The following is a 21,417-nucleotide window of genomic DNA, read 5'->3' as shown; positions in this document are numbered from 1 at the left end:
TAAGTCGATAGTTTCTAACACTGGCTGGTTATGTACTTGCTCAAATATTGATTTCGAATAATTTTTAACCAAAAAAAGTTACGGACTGCAGCTTTAACAGAATAAAAAAAAAAAATTACAAACTATTTTCATATTTTCTCAAAATTAATTTTTAGCTTTCAGTTTTGTTATTAGTAGACACTGTTGTTGAGACGATACAGTTCAAAGACACCTCCATTATTAGCTTTAAAATTATGTTTTTGAATTAGCAACAGGTGCTTGAGATGAAATGCGTAAGAAATTGGTTCTACATACAAGAGCGTTTAGTCTACAAAATCTGACAAAGACTGTTGAATTATTAAAAATAATGCACTATGCATTATTTTCTAATAATTCAATGGTCCTTCATCAATTATTCCTTACTTAATGTTAATTTTAGCATGTACCAATACATCTTTAACATTTAAATTAACAAAATTTAATTAATTAAAAAAAACGTTGATTATTGTTAGTACGCGATACCAGTGCATTAACTAAGGTAAACAAATTGCAGCATTGTTACCACTAAAACCCAAGACACCCGAACCATGACACGGCATGAAAATGTGGTAACTTACAAATCTCTCCAGCTCCAGCAGGGCTGGTCTGTCTGATCCATTCTCTTGATTCTGTGTGCATGCAAACAAATACAACTATATATAAATATATCTAACTCACTTTAGTGGTTCAAAATTTCTTGCCTATCCCAAGGTCTCAGGACAAGAAAACAACACTTCTCACCTGTTTGAGTTTCTCCAGCTGAACTTTACTCTCATTTAACTGCAGTTGAGTTTCTTGAAGCTTCTCTTTTAGATCTCCATTCTCTTGCAACACCTGCAGATACAACTGAGAGAACACATATTACATAACAAGAGTGTGAACCAGCTCTTATATCGCTCATTAGTTTCTGAATGTTCAATGTTTAAAAAAAAAAAAATGATTACCTTTCTATAATCCAGAGAAGAGTGTCTGGAATAGTCTAAATGAGGATCACTACAAAAACAAACAATACTCTTAAAAATAACATTTCAAAAGTCTCAATATTACTCTCTCAACATGAGCTTATTAGCAGCTTATTTAAAACGGTGCACAAATTAATCCCGTGGTTAGGGACAGGCAAACGCAAATGCATCCATATCTACAGAGAAAGACATCACAGAACAAAAAACACAAGACACTGTGCTATGTAATCAGTACACACTAAGTACATGTAGGATATACCTCTCGAACAAAGCTACACACCAGGCGATGTACAAAACCTTGACAAAGCACACACAAACCTTGTTCTGTTGTCTTGTTCAGCATCTTCATTTGCATCCATATCATCCATCTGAACAAAAGAAACATTAATTGTCAATAACTGTCCATGTCAAAGTCAGTCATTTAAAATTCCTGAATTATGTAATTTCTTTACTACTACTACTGGCACTAAACACAACTGCAAAAATAATTAGAAATTAGAGGTGTAAGAATGTTCTCAATGTACAAAAAAATAATAATATGCCTAGCAACAAAACAAATACTGCAACAAGAATCCAAAATTGAATGACCACTGAATGCTATGATTGACAGATTAGAACAAACAACAATGTAATAAATGGCATTAATATAATTTGCCTACATATTTTAGTTGTCGGTTCATTACATGTTTAATAGCAATGTGCAAATCTATGATGCATATTCAATAGTCCACTACAAAAAAAAAACATTTCTAATAGTGCGAATGTATGATTTGATTCATTATTTTGTCAGTATTTGACTACAGTGCAAACTGTCTCGAATTACATTAATGCCTTTTTTGGAAACAGTTATGAATTGTTTTAAAATACTTAAATCATTCATACATTGAATCATGGCCCAATTTCATGATGCGTCACAATCATAAGATTAAAGAATCAAGGTCACAACAAATATTTACACCCCTATTAAATATGAATTAAAATAAAAACACTATTTTTGTTTATTTATAGGTGATTTGTCCAAAGTACTGGCTGATGCATATTTTAAAGAAGTCTGTCAAGGAAATATTGTAAAACAAATCATATACCAGTTTTGGGACAACCATGTCATTATAGTCTTAAGGTCTACATTATAGACCCTTTGTCATGTACTGTTTGTGTTTGCATATGAATGTTTCTAAATTCATTATCATGAAATAGGGAACCTCTACAAACTCCTCCTGTTCTACTGGTTGTGGGCAACATTTGCTTAAAATGAAAATTCACGTGCATCATCATCCTTTGTTATTCTTTGTAATATACAGGTGAGAAGCTGCAAAGAAGTGTACTTCTAAAAGTCTATTTAAATTGAAAGCACTGTGTGAACGAGAATGCCCTGGGTTTTTTATGAATGCTTGTAGCTCACCTCTCCAGCCAGCTGAACGATACCAGTTGAGCGGCTCTCTTTCCTCCTTTTCCTGCGATCTCTCACTCCTAGTGTCGTCTCTGCATCTCCCAATTCCTTCACTGGCTCTGTGTCTAGTGCAGAGAGAAAATTCTCAATATCTATACAGAATTCACATGGAAACAAAAACATCAAAGAATAATTACTGTCAACTGAAATAGAAGTATCAACTCCAGGTGCTTCAGACACACTGGATGGTAATGAGACTCACCTCTCTCAGCTGGTGTTAGTGTGATGTTGGGGCTCACAGGCTGAACACTGAGGTGCTGAGGTTCATTGCTCTTAACAATAATCCGTTCTGCTTCCTTAAGATCTGTCAATGTTACTCCCTGACAATCAAAATTCCAAAAAATATTTAATAATAATGATTTGTAATAATAATTTACTAATATTATTTTAATAATAATTATTATTTTATTTTTGGGCACATTATTAACATGTTGCTAACAAAACATTAAGCCAAACTACTCAATGCGGTTTTCTTTTTTTATGAGTTTTATTAATTTTATTCGTTTTATTCAGGGTTGTGAATACACACCTGTGTTGATCGTCGTGACTGCCGCATGAGACGCGAGCGAGCTTTCCTCTGAAACTCTGACTCCTCGTCTCTCACTGGAGCCTGAAACCTGTAAAACACAATTTCATCACTATTCACGAACAGATCGTAAATCCAGTTTATAAAATAGATAGTTCCGGCCCTTAAATATGACTGTTTGAATCAATAAAATTTCTGAATTATGTAACTTCTTTACTACTAGTGGCACCAAACACAACTGCAAAAATAATTAGACATTAGAGGTGTAAAAATATTCTCAATGTACAAAATAATTCTGCCTAGCAACAAAACAAATACTGCAACAATAATACAAAAACTGAATGTCATGATTGACAGATCAGAACCAGTAACAATGTAATAAATGGCATTAATATATAGTTATTGACTGTTTGAGGCATGTTACTCTCAAAACATACACCTGTGACCTCATAACTTTAGTATTACTGCACTAAAGAAACTGTTTCGAAATGTCAGATTTCATTGTAGCCGTAGTTTATACAGCTAAGGGGGTTTAGGCACTCCGCTCCGCTTTGTGACTAGCGAGTAGGCTTCTTGGCTTATTGCATTAAACAGTAATATTTATTTACATATTACTTTACATACTGCTTAGTAATTTACATACTGACTTAGCGAAGATATTTAAATTCAAAATGATGTTGAATGATTCTCAATACAAACTTCAATACCAAAAGACAGTAAAACACTCCTTTATAAGTTTACATGCTGTAGAGATTTAATTAATACAGTTTCAATTATAAAATTACCATTGAATAATAAACTAAAACGATGTTCTATGTAGTTCACTCGCCAGGTGTTTGAGTTAGAGTAAGTATAAGTATAGCACAAATATGTTTTCACTCATTTGGAATTATTCAGCCTTTAAAAACATGTCTAAGTCTAGCGAATAAACAAAAAAAATTACTTGCCAATGGCGATTCTATTGCCAAGGCATCCGTCGAGGGTTGTTATATTTTTTTTATTAATTTTTATTTTAGTATTAAAATGTCTTGACTTGGTAATACTGCTACGTTATGCCATCACTAATACTTCCTAATCATGAAGACTTACATAAGATAACATAAGATTTGTTCAGAAGTAACAAAATCAATAAAATAAATAAAAGTGTAATTATAAAGCATTTAATTCTTTGGATCAAACTATCTTACTTCTTTCCATCACTAGAGGCGTTACTAGGGCTCTCAGCAGGTGACTCTCGCCTCTGAGGGGTGGGCTGCACAACTGCTGTGCGACTCGCTCTGTCCTGATCATTCACCTTGACTTCTTTATCCTCAATGGTCTGAAGAACACAAACATACAGTGATTAAATCACATGCACCAGCAGAGAGATTCTGACATTAAAAGCTGAGACAGAAGACTGTGTGTCTGACCCCTGAAGAGGGAACAATGCTCTCTGGTGTCGACACTGTTGAACTTTCTAGAACAGAGAACAAAACAAACATTATTAAAGAGACTGTACTCTTGTACAAGTATGTTTCATATATGTGAATATTTTGAATGCTGCTGTATGAGAGAGAGAGACAGACAAAGAGAGACAAACCTGAGCTGCTTTCTCTCTCATCGTTGAGTCCCAGGCCTCCGGAGACCCCTCGTTCCTTAGACTGGTCCTGTACATTTATTTTGTCCCTGCTGCTCATTCGGCACACAGAGCTCCTTAGAGAAAGAGAGGTATGAGTGAAGATGTTTGTGACTGCAAAGACTGAAAAACGAATCATCTTTCTCACCTGTGTTTCTTGTTTGCAGTGTTGGCATTTGAAATCTGTGAATTTTGTTGCTCAATAAGTGCCTGTTCAGTCCTCCACTAAAATAAACAGATGCAAAAATTAATTTAATCATCATACTTCATTTAGAATGGATCTAAATAGCCCAGATTTGATTACTGTTCTGATTAATAGTTTCAATGGTATAGTAATGAGTTCAATGAGGTACAAAAACATGTAAACAACAAATAAACAGCCTCAACATGGCTCATTTTAATAAGTATTCAGTTTCCATGTGCACTCAGGAACAAAGGTACATGTCACTTGGGTGGTACCCTACAGAAAAAAAGTTAAAAGGCAGATCTTTGTACCTTAGTTACACCTAAATGATTCATATTAGTACCTTAAAGGTACATATTATTGTTTTAAAAGTAAATATTAGCACATAAATTATACATATTGGTACCCTTTTGAAAGGGTACCTCCACAGTGTCAGTTTCCCAGATAGCACAGGTATGTCTCTAAGAAGTTTGCTAACTAGTCCGCTTGATCTGGGAAACATCTGCTGTGTAAAAACATCTGATAAACGTCAAAAAGACATCTCCATAATGCATGTCTGCTATCCGGGTTTGTCTTTTTTCTGAGAGTGTGTGTTTATAGGTTAAAGGCCTTAAACATTGAATTAACTTCATGTTATCAAATTTAGCAAACATTTACAGATAATAGAGTACTGAATGGATGACATATTTTTGTAGGCCAAAACCCAGAAACAAGTTGGCATTTTAGCACTTCCATTTCCATTGTCCCGAAGTCAATGGGTTTTTTGTTAAATGCCTGAAATAAAATCTGTGGTTAACACAAGCACAAGATATAAGTTTTATTCTCTGACATAAAAACATAGGTAATACCCCTTGTGAATTTTTTTTTTTTTAACTTGTCTTGAAAAAAAGCTATTGCTAACAAGTGGCTAAATGGGACCACAGAGGTTGTCGGTTGAGACTGAGCATGATAAATGTCATAACACCAAACATAAAAACTCATCTACTCACTAGTCCACTTTTTACAGCCTCGTTGTGTTTTTAATCACACTCAGAGAACTTTTTTTTTTTTTTTTTATAGAGACTGAAAGAGTTCCAGGAAGCTTAGTGATGGTGACGTTGAAGTCAGGTGACTGTGGTGTAGTTATAGCCTTTGTTTAGCATTTGTAAATACCAAAATACACAGCTTTCTGACAATTGTATTTAGGCTTCAAAATTCGCAAAAGTTGTGTTCATTTGAGAAGAACATTATGAACATTATGATGTTCATGATGAACAAAATTTCTATGAATCACACATTTTTTTGGTCATAGAGCAGATTTTCCGCAATGATCCAAAAGCCAAAATCCAGTTCTGTGGATAATGTTCAGTTGAACAGATTTCAAGACTGCAACTGTCTGTTCTCTTTCATATTGCAACAGCAAAGGAAAAAAAAAAAAAAAAGCAAGAGCACTTGGTAAGACAAAAAGCTCATTTTAGAATTTATTTTGTGATTGATGTCACAAAAACAAATTGAGATGTTCGTCTCTTTCTGCTGATAATAGTGCAGTTGTATACAGGTGCAGCTCAAAAAATTAGAATATCGTGATAAAGTTCATTTTTTTGTAACTTATTTCAAAAAGTGAAACTTTCATATATTCTAGATTCATTACATATACAGTAAAACAGCAAAGTTTTTTTGTTTAAATTTTGATGATTAGAGCTTACAGCTCATGAAAGTCAAAAATACAGTATCTCAAAATATTAGAATATTTATATTTGAGTTTCATTAAATAACCATCCCTACAGTATAAATTCCAGTTATCTCTTGTTCTTTAAAACCACAATAATGGGGAAGAATGCTGACTTGGTAATGGTCCAGAAGACAATCATAGACACCGCTGCTGGTGTTGGTCCATCGTGTTTTATCAAGTCCAAAGTCAATGCAGCCATCTACCAGGAGATTGTGGAGCACTTTATGCTTCCATCTGCTGACAAGCTTTATGGAAATGCTGATTTCCTTTTCCAGCAGAACTTTAGCACCTGCCCACAGTGCCAAAACCACTTCCAAGTGGTTTGCAGACCATGATATTACTGTGCTTGACTGGCCAGCCAACATGCCTGACCTGAACCCCATACGCAGTGTTGCCAAGTCCGCGGTTTTCCCGTGGAATTGGGCTACTTTATCATCGTTTCCGCGGGTTGTTTTTCATGTCCGCGGGTTAAAGCGACCCCGATAACGTGATATTTAGCCCCTGGAGTGCATATTTTACCAGGGAAAACCCGCCAAAAACGTGTATTTTACCCCCCGGAAAGCGCTTTTTAACGGGGAGCCCCCCTTGAAATGCGAATGGGCTAGTTTTGGGCTAGTTTTGAGTAGCAAGTGGGAGGGTTTTGTTGTGAAAACCTGGCAACCCTGCCCATACGGAATCTATTGGATATTTTCAAGAGAAAGATGAGAAACAGTCGATCCAACAATACAGACGAGCTGAAGGCTCAATAGTGCCTCAGCAGTGCCACAGGCTGATCACTTCTATGCCACACCTCACTGATGCTGTCATTTGTGCTAAAGGAGCCCCGACCAAGTATTGAGTGCATAAATGAACATACTTTAAAGAACTTGAACTTTTCTGTTTTGTGAATCCTTTTTTGATTGATCTTAGGAAATATTCTAATATTTTGAGATACTGGATTTTTGACTTTCACGAGTTGTAAACTCTAATCATCAAAATAAAATAAAAAACTTGTGAAATGTTTTACTTTACATGTATTTAATCTAGAATATATGAAAGTTTCACTTTTTGAAATAAGTTACAATAAAAAAACTTTTTCACGATATTCTAATTTTTTGAGATGCACCTGTATATATAATCAAAAAATCACCGTAATAAAAGTTATATGAGAAATAACTGACAACCTTTTCAAAATGTCCAGCTTCAGCCTGCAGGCCACTAGTTAACTAGGCCGGCTACATTACATATAGTAAGTAAGCTGTGAATTTCTTCCTTGTGGGTCTAAAATGACAGATTGGTTTAGATAAAGGTGTGTGTGTGTTCTCACATTAGCCTGTCTTTGAGACAGTTCTTCCAGTAAAGACGCAACACTCTCATCCGCCACATTAAATGGAGTCTGACCCTTAAAAACAAAACAAAACAAAACAGCAGTTTCAGTTATTATAATTTCCCAAACATGCACGCAAACACACCCACCAACACACATTGTGAAACAGAGCTATGGCTAACTGCAGTGCTGCTGCTGGCTGCAGAACTGTGGTGCATTCTGACACAGAACAGAAGCTCCACACTTCCTCTTCCTTTAAGAGTGCATGACTCCTGCTGTGCACTTATTTCTCCAACATATCAGGCCTCAACTTGTGCCTTTATATTCCAATTTACAACTACAGTGCATTTATTTTATTTAGAATTACAGTATATTGGCTATTGCTACCATATTTCTTGATAACTGATCTAAAATGTATCCTGTATTTTTTTCAGAATAAACTGATTACAAAACATAGAAATAGGCTAGATAAAATAAAATAAAATTATCCTGAAATATAAATGTGGCCCTACAGATGATGCGGCTCTTAAAGGGCTAGTTCACCTGAAATTGACAATTGTGTCATTTTTTTACTCACTGTCATGTTGTTCCAAACCTGTATGACTTACTTTCTTATACTGAAAACAAAGGAAGATATTTTGAACAATGTTTGAAGATTTAAAAAAAAAACACTGAGACATTCACAAAATATCTTATGTACCACAGAAGAAAGTCATACTGGTTTGGAATTTTCATTTTTCAGTGAACTATTACTTTAAGGCTGGTAAACACCTGCCTAAGGAAGACAGCTTTGTTACTGGCCAAAAGAATTTGGTGCTAAATGTTTAGCACATTTTTTTCTCTCTCACTCACCCCATTACTATGGGCCTCCATGTCACACAGTTGCTCAGCGAGAAGACGGCAGGCTTCACTTTGACCCCAATGAGCCGCAGCATGGAGAGGAGTCCAGCCATCATAGTCTTTAGCACTCACATCCAGACCACACTGACACAACAATCTGACAGAAAATAAAAAAAACTGCATGAAGTCATCTGTACAAGTGTTCAGTACTAGGGCTGTGTATCACCAGCAAAGTCACGATACGATATGCATACCGATACAGAGGCCACGATACATATCATGATACAGGACTGCACTGAATTTGACCTCAGCAGAAGTTAGTAAAACAGCTGTTTATTAAACACTGCATACTATAGGGCCATTGCTAACTATAGGCAGAGCAGGCAGTTGACCTCTGCATTATGAAGGGCCTCCATAACTGTACCACAGTACAATATAGGTAATGGCATTTGTTTCATGTTTACATTGGGCACTCCCCACCAGGTACAATATTCTGATTGTTTGCATCTTGTTTTTAAGCCCATAAATAATAATGTACTCGTTCTAATAAATTTATATTGTAATGTACTCATACTAATATATTTTTTTAAAAATCATCTTAACATTGCTGGTAGGTTATCATTGCACATATACACACTCTCTACATTTATAAAAAATTAAAATTAGAAGAGTTCTAAACTAATGCGCTGTCTTCACTGAATCTCACGCGAACACGTTTAGTCTCTAGATCACGCTGCGCACGCACAGACATTCAGAAACACAAACGTTTTAGCGCTGCCCCGCAATTTTATCAATAAAATAGCTTAATCGCTCAAGAGCTACATTATCTTTCCCAACAACAAGGAGCTGGTAACATCATTGTTTCTAAAGGAATTAATGCCACAGCTTCACTGTTAATAGAGAATGGGAATGTGTCGTCACAGCGGCAATGCATTCTGGGAATTTAGGTCACGGGAGCTACAGCGGAGACTGGATAATATAGTGAATGTAGACGTTTGATATTATTTAATGTTTATTATTCTACTTAAGATCGCATTGGAGTGTTATAAGGCTCACTTTACATCATTTGCCATGGCCATTTGCAAGGCCGGTGTGAAAAACGTGCTTTTTTCAGCATTAGAAAGCTTTTATATCCCTTTTGGGGTGGAAGCAAAAACATGTTTTTTTTTAGATGTGAAAGTTTACCAAAGCCCTGTAACAGGCCCTGGCCCCTGGTTGAGAATCAATTCCCTAGAGTCTAGACAAATAAGTTGTTCAAGTAAGTTACTTCCTAGACACTTCTGTCCCGTGATTGATATTAACTCTTTTGTTTGCTCACATTTTCAAGTTAGACATCGAGACATTGCAACATTCCATCAAAAAAAATGCTCTCTGCTCACCTCTTCCCATCCTATACCCCCCCCACACACACACATTTCCATGCCCATATCTTGGGATGTTTTTAAAGCTAGAGAGAATAACCAGTGATAAATAGGTGGGGGTGGAGGGGACTCTTCATGACTCCTCCAGCAGTGAGGCAGCACACACACCGACACTCACAATGACGACGACAACAAACTCTAAACACTGACAAATTATTTGTTTTTCCTTTCAGTCAAGTTTTGAAATATCATGCATTGTAGAGGAAGCTGATGTGACTTCTGCTCTAAACAACTCAATGGGATGGAAACTATGCTGAAAGAATATCGGCACAGGCCTCCACTCCTTTTCCACTTTGCAAAGAGACAGGAAGTAAACAATGGTTGCTCTGTGCTCAGTGAACTGCCCAATGGCGTAGCGGAATGAGCATGGGGTGTTAACCTGGTTGAATAATGGTGGAATGGTCTCTAGGGTTTAATCACTGAGATACCAGAAGTCTGGGGTAAAACTATCTGCTGAGAATATAACTAAATAGATTTGCTTTATATGATGTTATCACATGAGTAAAAATTGTGCAATGCCAAGAGGAAACTCATGAGGAAACATTGTTCTTTTTGCATTCACACATACTTAATGGCCTCCAAATATCCTTTAGCTGCTGCTACATGTAACGGAGTAGCACCAGTCCGGGGGTGGCAAAGATTAGCAGGCAGCCCGTTTGTGAGCCAGTGGCGGGCATCACGCATGATCCACTCCTCTTCTGCCCGCTTAGCTGCTTCCACATCTGATGAGAGATGGACTAATTATAAGGTCCCATACACTTAAATTATTAACAATTTATCTAACTAGCTAACTGGACAAGTTGATTTAATGTAAATGTACATTATTTTACATAGAAATGTGTATTTCTAGTAAAAATACTTAAATGATAGTGTTTATTTTGAAAATATTTTGTGAATGAATATAAATGAAAATTAAGGTCTGTGAGAAGGTAAATATGTATTATGTACTGTAAAAAGTTATACAATACATGTGTAAAAATCTTTTGTTAACTTTGTGTGACTTAAAAAAAGGTCAAACTGTTTCAAGTCCACACACTAAATGGATATTATGGCCAAAAATGAAAAGTCTGTCATTGATTACTTACCCTCATGTTATTCTAAATCTGTATCCTGTATTAAGATATTTTGAATAATGTTGGTAACCAGAAAGTTTTGGTTATCATTGACTTCCAATGTATGTACAAAAAGTCATACCATTTTGAAACGGCATCATGACAGAGTTTTCATTTTTGGGTGAACTATCCCTTAATGTTATTGATGCAATAACATTTAAGTCTTCATCAGGTGATTTTTTGACTCTGGGAGGTCAAAAATGTGCAAGTTGTTTAATAACATCAGTATGTGGACATTTGTGCTTTTATTTTATGTTTACTACATTCTGTTCTGCACCTGTACTCAAACTAACTTGGGCTGGGTGATTTTTCTGAGTAAATATAGCAGGCTTTAATTTGTGATACCTCTAAATTTAACTGAGTTACATGTAAGTGTATTTATGATGTGACATTTCAGACGTTCTGTTGACTAACCCGGTGTCAATGTGTGTTCTTGCAGCAGTGTCTCTGTGGCCTCATCCTCTGCAATATCCATTGGCACATCACCATCACAGTTCACCGAGCAGAGAGATGCACCATGCCTGAGCAGAAATCTAAAAGTGACAGCACCAGTAAATAAGCACAGTATAATACATGCTAACTGGGATCATATCTTTCACAGCAGGGTAAGTATTTCTAGCACTTGTTGAGGCAGAAATATTTTTTTAAATGTTAAACCCCTCAAATCACACAACTCGGTCCACAAACAAAACACACATTTCAAAACTGTCACAATGTAAGCAACTTATCAATTTTTTTTTTCTGCTGACAATCCAACTCTCAGTCATTTCAACCCTTAAAATGCTTAATTGCTGAAGTACTCTTAAATAGTAGTATAATACAAAAAAGCAGTGCCAAGGTGTAGTAACTGCTGACATCTGTTCACCATATCACTGCGCACCAAAGAATATTATTTTCACTGCACAGTATTGTTCTGGCATGTCAGTAATTATATATATAAGAAGGATATCACTTAAGAAATTTGCTTGGTAAAATGTTTCAATCAAAATGTGTGTCTTTAATATATAGAGGACTGGGGAAATTAAGGAGATAATTTTTGCGTTTAGGATGAACTGGTTTAAAGCATGACAAATTTTTAGTGCATTTAATGCATCATCTGCAGCAACTTCTGCACCAATGGAGGTGTTTGCTCATGCTATTTGCATGCAGTTATCCCCCGGACCCACAGAACAAACCATTCCAGAGAGAGCAGATGACTGAGGATGATTTACACAGGCTCTATTACTGGCTGCACTCACCCCCGCAACCTCCTCGTGGAGAAAAAACCACGTGTAGGACACCCACTCATTGCAGTTTCTGTCTGGCTACCTGGTTGATCCTGCCAGTAATACTGTATGTGCTTGTCTCAGAGATAAAGCCACGTAGATATTGTAAAACTGGCTGAATAAATTGTATTGAAAGGATTTTGCTAAAGTAAAATTAATTTGGGGAATGAATGTGCAAATTTATTTACAACAACAAATTTTAATATTAGGTGCAGTTTTTCATGAATCACAGAATACCGTGCAATTAAATAGTTACATTTAGCTGATTCATAGCCATAGTAATAACAGACTAATACAACTAATAATGGCCTTGAGGCTGTGCTGTATTGTGAATTAATCTCAGAACAGAACAAATCACATTTGAAACAGCCAGCAACTTCAAAGCCAGCTAAACAATAAACATATTTGACAATTTTGACACATACTCATTAATTTAAATATATATTCATTAAATTGAGTCATAACATACTCTGTTATCTCCAGGTTTCCACATGATGCAGCCACGTGAAGAGGAGTCCAACCCTCACTGTCCACGTGGTTAACATTGGCACCCCGAGACAGAAGAAATTCCACCATCTCCATACTGCCATCGATACAGGCCTGGGAAAGAACACCACGTAAAGTCCATCAGATTTTTACAGAAATGCACCACAATTAAAATACTAAAATTACAGCCATGTTATGGCTGATAACCAATAAATGGTAATTTGTGCAAAAAAAATTAAATTCAAACACCAAAAACTAAAAACTAAATTTTACATTTTACAAGTAAATTTAATAATATGGGTCAATGACAAATAAAACAAATAACATAACATTTTAAAACCAAGTTTAAACACATATGCCAAGTTCTCAGAAAAGTGCTCTTTGAAAAACTTTTATACCATTTTCAACAAAAGTTAAAATTAAAAATTAAATACTCTCAAGAAAAATGTAATAACTTGTTTTCCATACATTCTGAATACATGTAATGTATATTTACACATCATAATCATTATTTTGCTTTGAAATATTTAATACTTTTGCATTAATATATGAATAATAAAACATTAATTCATTTTTGGGGGTTACACTTTATTTATTACAAGGCATGAACTAACCTTGCCTTGTGATTAATAAGACTCATAAAGACTTAAGACCTGTTCACACCAAGAACGATAACTATAAAGATAACTATATTAACGTCCACACCAGCAGACGATATCATCTGTTTATTCTAAGCACACGCTCGTCTGCCCCTTTAAATTCGAGCTCGTTATAACAGGATGGATTCTGATTGGGTGTCAATGTTTGTATCGTTCGTCAGCTCGTCAAATCGTTCTGAAAGCGATTCCAATGATATTGTTTCTCTGTGCCTTTATCGTTATAGCTGTGGTGTGGACTCCATTTTGAGTGGCCATATGTCACATTATCAATAAAAAATCATTTGAATATGCTGATTTGGTACTCGAGAAGTCTTTCTTATTATTATTTGTTGAAAATGGTTGTGCTGCTTAAAAATCTTACTAACCCCAAACTTTTGAACATAGTGTAATCGCTATGGGAAAAAGCCCACCTTTTTTTTTTGTCTTAAACAGGGTGCGATAAAATAAAAGAGAGGGAGTCTTGAATACGTCTGATCACAAATGGTCACAAAAGATGCATTTGAGACACAAATTAATACAGGCTGGAAACAACAATGCTTCTCGACTAACCACTTTTGATCGGATCACCGAAAACATCCTTATACCAGGTGAAATCAGGGCCTAACTGAGTGTTAAAATAGGGGAAATGAGCATGCACATTTAAATATCCAATATCGCCAAATATACTTATACACTAAAAACATAAACACTTAAACAGCCAATCAACCAATTACTACCCAATATAGTACCAATACACTGAGCATACTTTTTAAAAAATCTTTTTTTATTATAAAAGGGACTGTGAAGTTAAGTAAAGTTCCTGTAAACATTTTAGCAAAATAGCACTGTAGCATGCATGTGGAGACATCAATTATCTGTTCACTTTATCAAGACAATAAATGGATTAAAAATGCAGTAAGATTCTGACCTGGTGTAAAGCTGTTATTCCATCTGTGTTGGCACAGTTAACCATATCATCCTCTCCATTCTGCACTCTTGCTTCTCTCAGCATCTCCTTCGCCTCCTCGGTGTCACCACTAGCACACACTGCTAGGAACTCTGCAGTCTTCTCAAATCTCACTTGCCACCTGAGAGAGGGAGAGACAGGCTGTCTGGAATGGTATTTTGCATTAGACACCTCAATAACTAAACAGTAACATTACTACAGACTCTTACATAATATACGATACATCAGAAGCAATATAGAATGAGTAAGTATTAAAGGCTTTGAATGCACATTCAAATCACATTCCTACTCAAATATTGTGTAATTCGGTTTCTACAGTCTCAATTGCAACCTTTATCTTTAGCAAACATCAGCTCTAGGAACAATATTTTCAATTTATATTGGTTCTTTAATCCATTAAGAATGAAAACTAATCAGTAAATACATTCTAGCGGGATAGTAATACCATGCAGGGCAGATGGTCCTTGACACCCAAAATAGCAAACTAAATCTGGAGATCTTCATTAAAGAGTTAAGCTGTGAAACACAGAAACTGCTTTATTCGGACATGCTTGTTTACATCGAGGAACTATATTACTAATTAATGCTGAAACGTTCTCTTTGTGTTGGTTGTCATTATTGTGGTCATGAATCTCCAAACCTGTTTTTTTTCTGCTGCTCATTGGTGTCTGTTCTGCCTCCATCAGAAGCTCCGGTGCTCGTCTTTCCTCTCCAGCGACTCCGAGGCACCGCCGGCTCTCTGTCCGTACTGGAGCCCGACCAACGCGTCAGCTGCTCCCGACGCTTCGCTACCGCCGCGTCCCCCATGATCCAGCACTAAAGACACATATTTTTAAGAGAAATCCCCATGATAACAGCAACAGGAACATATATCAGAGACACGCCCTCCATGCGTGCTGTTTACACTTCCTCATCACACTCACAGGAAGTTACTAAAAACATCCAACCAGTCATTAACTTTCATTTCTGTCCTCCTAAAAAAATACCTGCCGATCGGAGATTTCGATGACCAGTACAGTTCAAGAACCAGACAAAGATTTTATGTAATTGCCATGACGTTAAAGGATTCAGGTCAGAGATCAAAACTGCAGTTCCACCTCCAGGCTGCAGAGGGCACAGTAGAGCTCCTTACCAGCTTCCGGGGGTTGTATCCACCCCAAATGATGTTTCAGCTCCTTGGGGTCAATGATTTAAAGGCACAATATGTAAGATTTTTTTATTAAAATATCCAAAAACCACTAGAACAATGTTATATATTTTGCTGACTTGTGTACTTACATTATCCCAAATGTTTCGAAGAATGTTTAAATCCAGAGAAATAAGCAATTTTAATTCTAGTGACACAGACCGTGTCTATAGTGTCATTGTGTCGCCTGCCAATGACGTCATACATCCTCGATTTCCGGTTTTGTTTTGTAGAAAACATGGAAACACCAAAGACGCTTTAATATGTTGTGCGATGAACATGATTTCTGCCCGAGTCCCGTCGGATTGCATCGGCTGTGGGGATGAAGACGACAACTCCCATGATTTCACACTCAGTCACGGCGTCATCAAACTATACCTTTGTCTATTTGTTTATTTTGAATACGCGCCCTCTAGCGGCGAAAATTACATATTGTGCCTTTAAGTAGTTTAGTTTTAAAATTAAAGTTTAATACTGTGCCACCAAAATGTCATGTTTTAGCACTTCCCTTTTCAAACGTATTTTACATTTTAATTATTATGCTGCAGCTAAATAAGAGTCATTGGGCAAAAAATTTGGTAAATTGTGTAAGATTGCACATCAACATCTTTGTTGCCCTAGTTATGGAGACTAAAGCAATTTTTTTTTAAATAAATAAAATACAATTTTATATACTGTATGTTCCTGTGGCTCAGTGGTAGAGCATTGTGTTAGCAGTGCAAAGGTTGTGGGTTCATTTCCCAGGGAACACACATACTGATAAAAAATGTATAGCCTGAATGCACTGTCGCTTTGGATAAAAGCATCTGCTAAATGCATACATTTAATTTAATTTATTTTAATATATATATATATAAAGAATACACTCCCATCCAAAAGTATTGGAACAGTGTGGCCAATTCCTTTATTTTTGCTGTAGACCGAAAACATTTGGGTTTGACATCAAAAGATGAATATGAGACAAGAGATCAACATTTCAGCTTTTATTTCCAGGTATTTTCATCTGGATCTGATAAATACAACATATAGATTATATAGACATTCAGTGCCATTTATTGTTTGAATAATCAATATAATAGGACACACCAGGGCAACAAAACTCACCTGTCAGTCACATGTTCCAATACTTTTGGTCAAATGAGCAATGGGTGGGTTCAAACAAAAGGTGCTATCCTTTAAGTTGTATATCAGATCCAGATGAAAATACCTGGAAATAAAAGCTGAAATGTTGATCTCTTGTCTCATATTCATCTTTGGTTGTCAACCCCAAATGTTTTCAGTCTACAGCAAAAATAAAGGAATTGGCCACACTGTTCCAATACTTTTGGAGATACATATCTATATATATATGCTGTTTAGTGTGTCTAAAGTAACCTAATACAGGATAACACAAAAATGTATTGTTTGTTTGTCTATCATTTTGTAAACTATTGTAAAAAATGTATTTACAAAAAAATAAAAGTAAAAAAAAAATGCAAGTGTGTATATTACTAATACTAATTACACAAAGTACACATAGATATTCTATTTGGGACATGTAATGCCTTTCTTGATGCCTGACCTAGATCAGAGCTCATCTGGGTCAAAAGGGACTTTGTATGGGTTCACCTATTAGAAGTTTCCATAATGCAAAATATAAACATTATATATATATATATACCCACACACAAATATACACATACCCCCTTCACTTTTTAAAATTTTGTTATGTTGCAGCCTGATACTACAATTGTTTAAATTCATTTTTTTCCCTCTCATTAATCTACACTCCGTACCTCATAATGACAAAGTGAAAACAGAATTTTCTAAATGTCTGTAGATTAATTAAAAAGAAAAAACTGAAATATCATATTTACATAAGTATTCAGACCCTTTACTCAGTACTTAGTTGAGCACCTTTGGCAGCAATTACAGCCATGAGTCTTTTGGGGTATGACGCAACAAGCTTTGCACACCTGGATTGGGGGATTTTCTGCTATTCTTCTTTGCATATCCTCTCAAGCTCGGTCAGGTTGGATGGGGACTGTCGGTGGACAGCCATTTTCAGGTCTCTCCAGAGATTTTTGATAGGGTTCAAGTCAGGGCTCTGGCTGGGCCACTCTAGGTCATTAGGGACCGGCGGTGGACAGCCATTTTCAGGTCTCTCCAGAGATGTTCGATAGGGTTCAAGTCAGGGCTCTGGCTGGGCCACTCTAGGACATTCACAGAGTTGTCCCTAAGCCACTCCTGTGTTGCCTTGGCGGTGTGCTTAGGGTCATTGTCATGTTGGAGTCTGAGGTCCTGAGCGCTGTGGAACAGGTTTTCATTAAGGATATCTCTGTACTTTATTTCATTCAGTTTTCCCTCAACCCTGACCAGTCTCCCAGTCCCTGCCGCTGAAAAACAGCCCCACAGCATGAAGCTGCTACCAACACACTTTAAATTTGGGATGGTACTCTGCAGGTGATGAGCAGAGCTGGTTTCCTTCAAACATGATGCTTAGAATTGAGGTTCATCAGACCAGAGAATCTTTTTTCTCAGAGTCTGAGGGTCCTTTAGGTGCTGTTTTGCAAATTCCAAGTATGTTTTCATGTGTATTCACTGAGGAGAGGATTAAGTTTGGCCACACTGCCATAAATCCCAGATCGGTGGAGTGTTGCAGTGATGTTTATCCTTCTGTAGGTTTCTCCCATCTGCATATATGATCATGGAGCTCAACTAGAGTGACCATCAGGTTCTTGGTCACCAGTCTAGACAAGGCCCTTCTCTATCAATTGCTCAGTTTGGCTGGGCGACCAGGTCTTGGAAGAGTCCTGGTTGTGCCAAACGTCTTCCATTTGAGAATTATGGAAGCCACTGCGCTCTTGGGAACCTTCAGTGCAGAATAATTTTTTTTGTAGCCTTCCCCAGATCTGTGCCTCGATACAATTCTGTCTGTGAAAATCTGTTATTTACTCACCCTCTAGTTGTTCAAAACCAGTATGAGTTTATTTCTTCTTTTGAACATAAAAAAAAGATATTTTGAAGAAGGTGTATAATCAGTTAATGTCCCCATTGATGACATGCTGTAGTATGGAAACCAAATTCTATGGAAGTCATGGGGGACCATCAACTGTTTGGGTACACACGTTTAAATATACAACTCATTTAACATCCATAAGTCCCCATGAAATCAAAATTGATTTTTAACAGTTTTTGACTGTTAGTATGAATATGTCAGCATCAGGAAACTCTATCGCATGGGATCATTCTATGATCATTTTTTAAAAGCTTGATAATGGTCGCTATCCAAGCATGAGCAGGACTTTTTTTTTTTATTTCTCCTTTTGCAGTCTGGAAAAAAAGACATATGCATTGGAACAGCACCACGGTGAGAAAATAATGACTGAATTTTCATTTTTGGGTAAACTATCATTTTAAGGTAATCTGTACACTGATGTGATACAAAAACAATGACAATATTGAAATTTAGAAGATGTATGCAAAATTTACTGTCTCTTTCTACCAATACAGATCAGTAATTTTCATGACATCATTCTACACTTTAGCTACACATATGATTTTCTGTCCAATCAAATGCTTTTCTTTAAACTATACATTATCTACATGATTACATGCCCCTACATGATAACAAGACTTGTTCACACTGTTTTCTATATGGTGAACAGTACATAGTGCACTGTATGGGGATAATGGATGATTCAGTGTAATTATGCTATTCATTGGGCTGAATGAAGTCTGGATTTGTATTAGTGTCACACAAATTCCACAGCACGTACACACACACACACACACACACACACACACACACACAGTGACTTCTGGTCCAGAGAATAGAGTACAAAAGATAACATCACTATTTTTTTTCTGTAGTAACAGTCATATTACATCTTAAGGGGAATCTATTAGACTTGGTAACATATGTGACATAAACAAAATGCTATTGGATATTTGTAAAAATGGTGAAGTCTGGAGACAGGTAGATTTGCTTTTAAGGGACCACAGCAAGCGCACACACACACACACACACACACACACACACACACACAGTGACTTCTGGTCCAGAGAATAGAGTAGAAAAGATAACATCACTATTTTTTTTCTGTAGTAACAGTCATATTACATCTTAAGGGGAATCTATTAGACTTGGTAACATATGTGACATAAACAAAATGCTATTGGATATTTGTAAAAATGGTGAAGTCTGGAGACAGGTAGATTTGCTTTTAAGGGTCAGTGCACCTAGGAGATTGTATCAGAAATGCAAGAGTGTCCTGTGCTATTTAAGTGTTAGTAACCACTCAGTTATTGTAAATTGTCTTCCTGGCCTGAACCAGTGATTTTGATGCTCATTCTCATGATCTTGGGGGGAGTGCTTTCGTTAATATTTCTCATTCCTCTAAACCAAGCCAATATGTTAAAGGAACTGATTGATGAACCTGGAGCTTACAAAGTTTTTGAAGGAAATGTACAACTGGCATTTGGAAAATCTTCTCATTGTTTGGTTTGAAAGTGAGTTTTTGATCGATGGTGGTTCCCATAAGTTTATGTTTTTGCACCATCTCTATTTCCTGACTGCTGACATTTAATGCCTTGATGGTAGATGGTAGATCTTTCCCTACGGAAATCAATGACTATCTCCTTTGTCTTTGAGGCAGTCAGTTCGAGATAATTCACCCTGCAGCACTCAGAGAATTTATCCAATTCAAATTAAAGCTGTCTATCCACGTTTGTATAATCAGTGATAACTGTCATCTGAGTATTTGATTTTTCACTCCTCTAGTCATAACTACTGTATACCAGGTGAAGAGCACAGGGAACATTAGTATAGATTGATTGCATTTTACACTTGCAATCAAAAAAAAAAAAAGCATTAAAAAGGCACATAGATCAACAGCAAATAGCACATAGCACATTCCAAGTAACAGCATCTAAGCAACGAAAAATTCATCTTACCTTTCAGGTTTGTTGTGTTGCCCTGGAGATGTAAGCAGGCTGGTAAGATGCAAGGTCATAGTTAGTGTCTGCTTCGTGCGAGAATTGTAGACTTTACACTGCCCCATTTTTCAAGAAGTCTGGATGATTTTTCCATTCTGAATTTTATCTCACAACAGTACTGATCCTAAAGGCATGCACTCCCCAAATTATAATTTTTTTTCTCTACACACTGGATGAAGCCCCTGCAAACATGTCCCTGTGGGGCCCATGCTGGCTTTTTGCAGGCACAGTGTCAGCCCACACGAAACCTAAACAGGCCCAGTGTGGGCTTGCCCAGGCAGGGCCCACAGCTTTGGGCTCACCGCGGGCTCTCTGTGAGCAGCCCACACTAGCAGACTGCCCACATAAATCCCATGATGGCCCAGTGTGGGTCAGCCGGTTCAGGCACAGAGCAACTTTTGTACCTTTGGACCCATGCAGGTTTTGTGTAGGCAGCCCTGTAATGCAAACTGGGAGAATAACAACATTGTCTGGCCATTCTTTAGCCACTCAATTGAACTGGAATGGCTCAAACCAAAAGAGACCTTTTCAGAACCTGTTGAGTTTCATATAGGCCAGGGATCCTCAAATCTGGCTAGGGGGAACCACTTTCCTGCAGAGTTTAGCTCTAACCCTAATCAAACACACCTGAGCATGCTAATCAATGTCTTCAGGATCATTAGAAAATCACAGTGAGTTTGATCAAAGTTGGAGCTAAACTCTGCAGGAAAGTGCTCCCTGATATAGGCCTATTTGGCTGTAAGAAAATGCTCC

General features: G+C 36.7%; 1 protein-coding gene across 4 annotated transcripts in view; it reads right to left on the bottom strand.

The window, feature by feature from the left end:
* Positions 1-15,690, bottom strand: part of LOC107688807 (protein phosphatase 1 regulatory subunit 12C-like) — a 16,827-nt gene extending 1,137 nt beyond the window's left edge. Inside the window, exons 1-19 of one of the 4 annotated variants that reach the window (XM_016486575.1) lie at positions 15,488-15,690; positions 15,142-15,317; positions 14,463-14,622; positions 12,880-13,010; positions 11,560-11,678; positions 10,602-10,755; positions 8,625-8,769; positions 7,773-7,847; positions 4,720-4,796; positions 4,536-4,648; positions 4,366-4,412; positions 4,144-4,274; positions 2,960-3,047; positions 2,633-2,750; positions 2,383-2,522; positions 1,299-1,348; positions 963-1,011; positions 760-864; positions 597-647 (exon numbers count right to left, since the gene is read on the bottom strand). In XM_016486575.1, coding sequence (XP_016342061.1) covers positions 597-647; positions 760-864; positions 963-1,011; positions 1,299-1,348; positions 2,383-2,522; positions 2,633-2,750; positions 2,960-3,047; positions 4,144-4,274; positions 4,366-4,412; positions 4,536-4,648; positions 4,720-4,796; positions 7,773-7,847; positions 8,625-8,769; positions 10,602-10,755; positions 11,560-11,678; positions 12,880-13,010; positions 14,463-14,622; positions 15,142-15,308 — 1,920 coding nt within the window. In that variant the 5' untranslated portion in view covers positions 15,309-15,317; positions 15,488-15,690. Of the gene's footprint in view, positions 1-596; positions 648-759; positions 865-962; positions 1,012-1,298; positions 1,349-2,382; positions 2,523-2,632; positions 2,751-2,959; positions 3,048-4,143; positions 4,275-4,365; positions 4,413-4,535; positions 4,649-4,719; positions 4,797-7,772; positions 7,848-8,624; positions 8,770-10,601; positions 10,756-11,559; positions 11,679-12,879; positions 13,011-14,462; positions 14,623-15,141; positions 15,318-15,424 lie in introns of all 4 variants that reach the window. The other 3 variants (XM_016486578.1, XM_016486579.1, XM_016486577.1) reach the window with 3 other exon arrangements.
* Positions 15,691-21,417: the final 5,727 nt, after the last annotated feature.

This window comes from Sinocyclocheilus anshuiensis, unplaced genomic scaffold, assembly GCF_001515605.1.
Source record: "Sinocyclocheilus anshuiensis isolate Anshui unplaced genomic scaffold, SAMN03320099.WGS_v1.1 scaffold101, whole genome shotgun sequence".
Classification (NCBI taxonomy): Eukaryota; Metazoa; Chordata; class Actinopteri; order Cypriniformes; family Cyprinidae; genus Sinocyclocheilus; species Sinocyclocheilus anshuiensis.
This window is presented reverse-complemented; position numbering and strand designations above follow the sequence as displayed.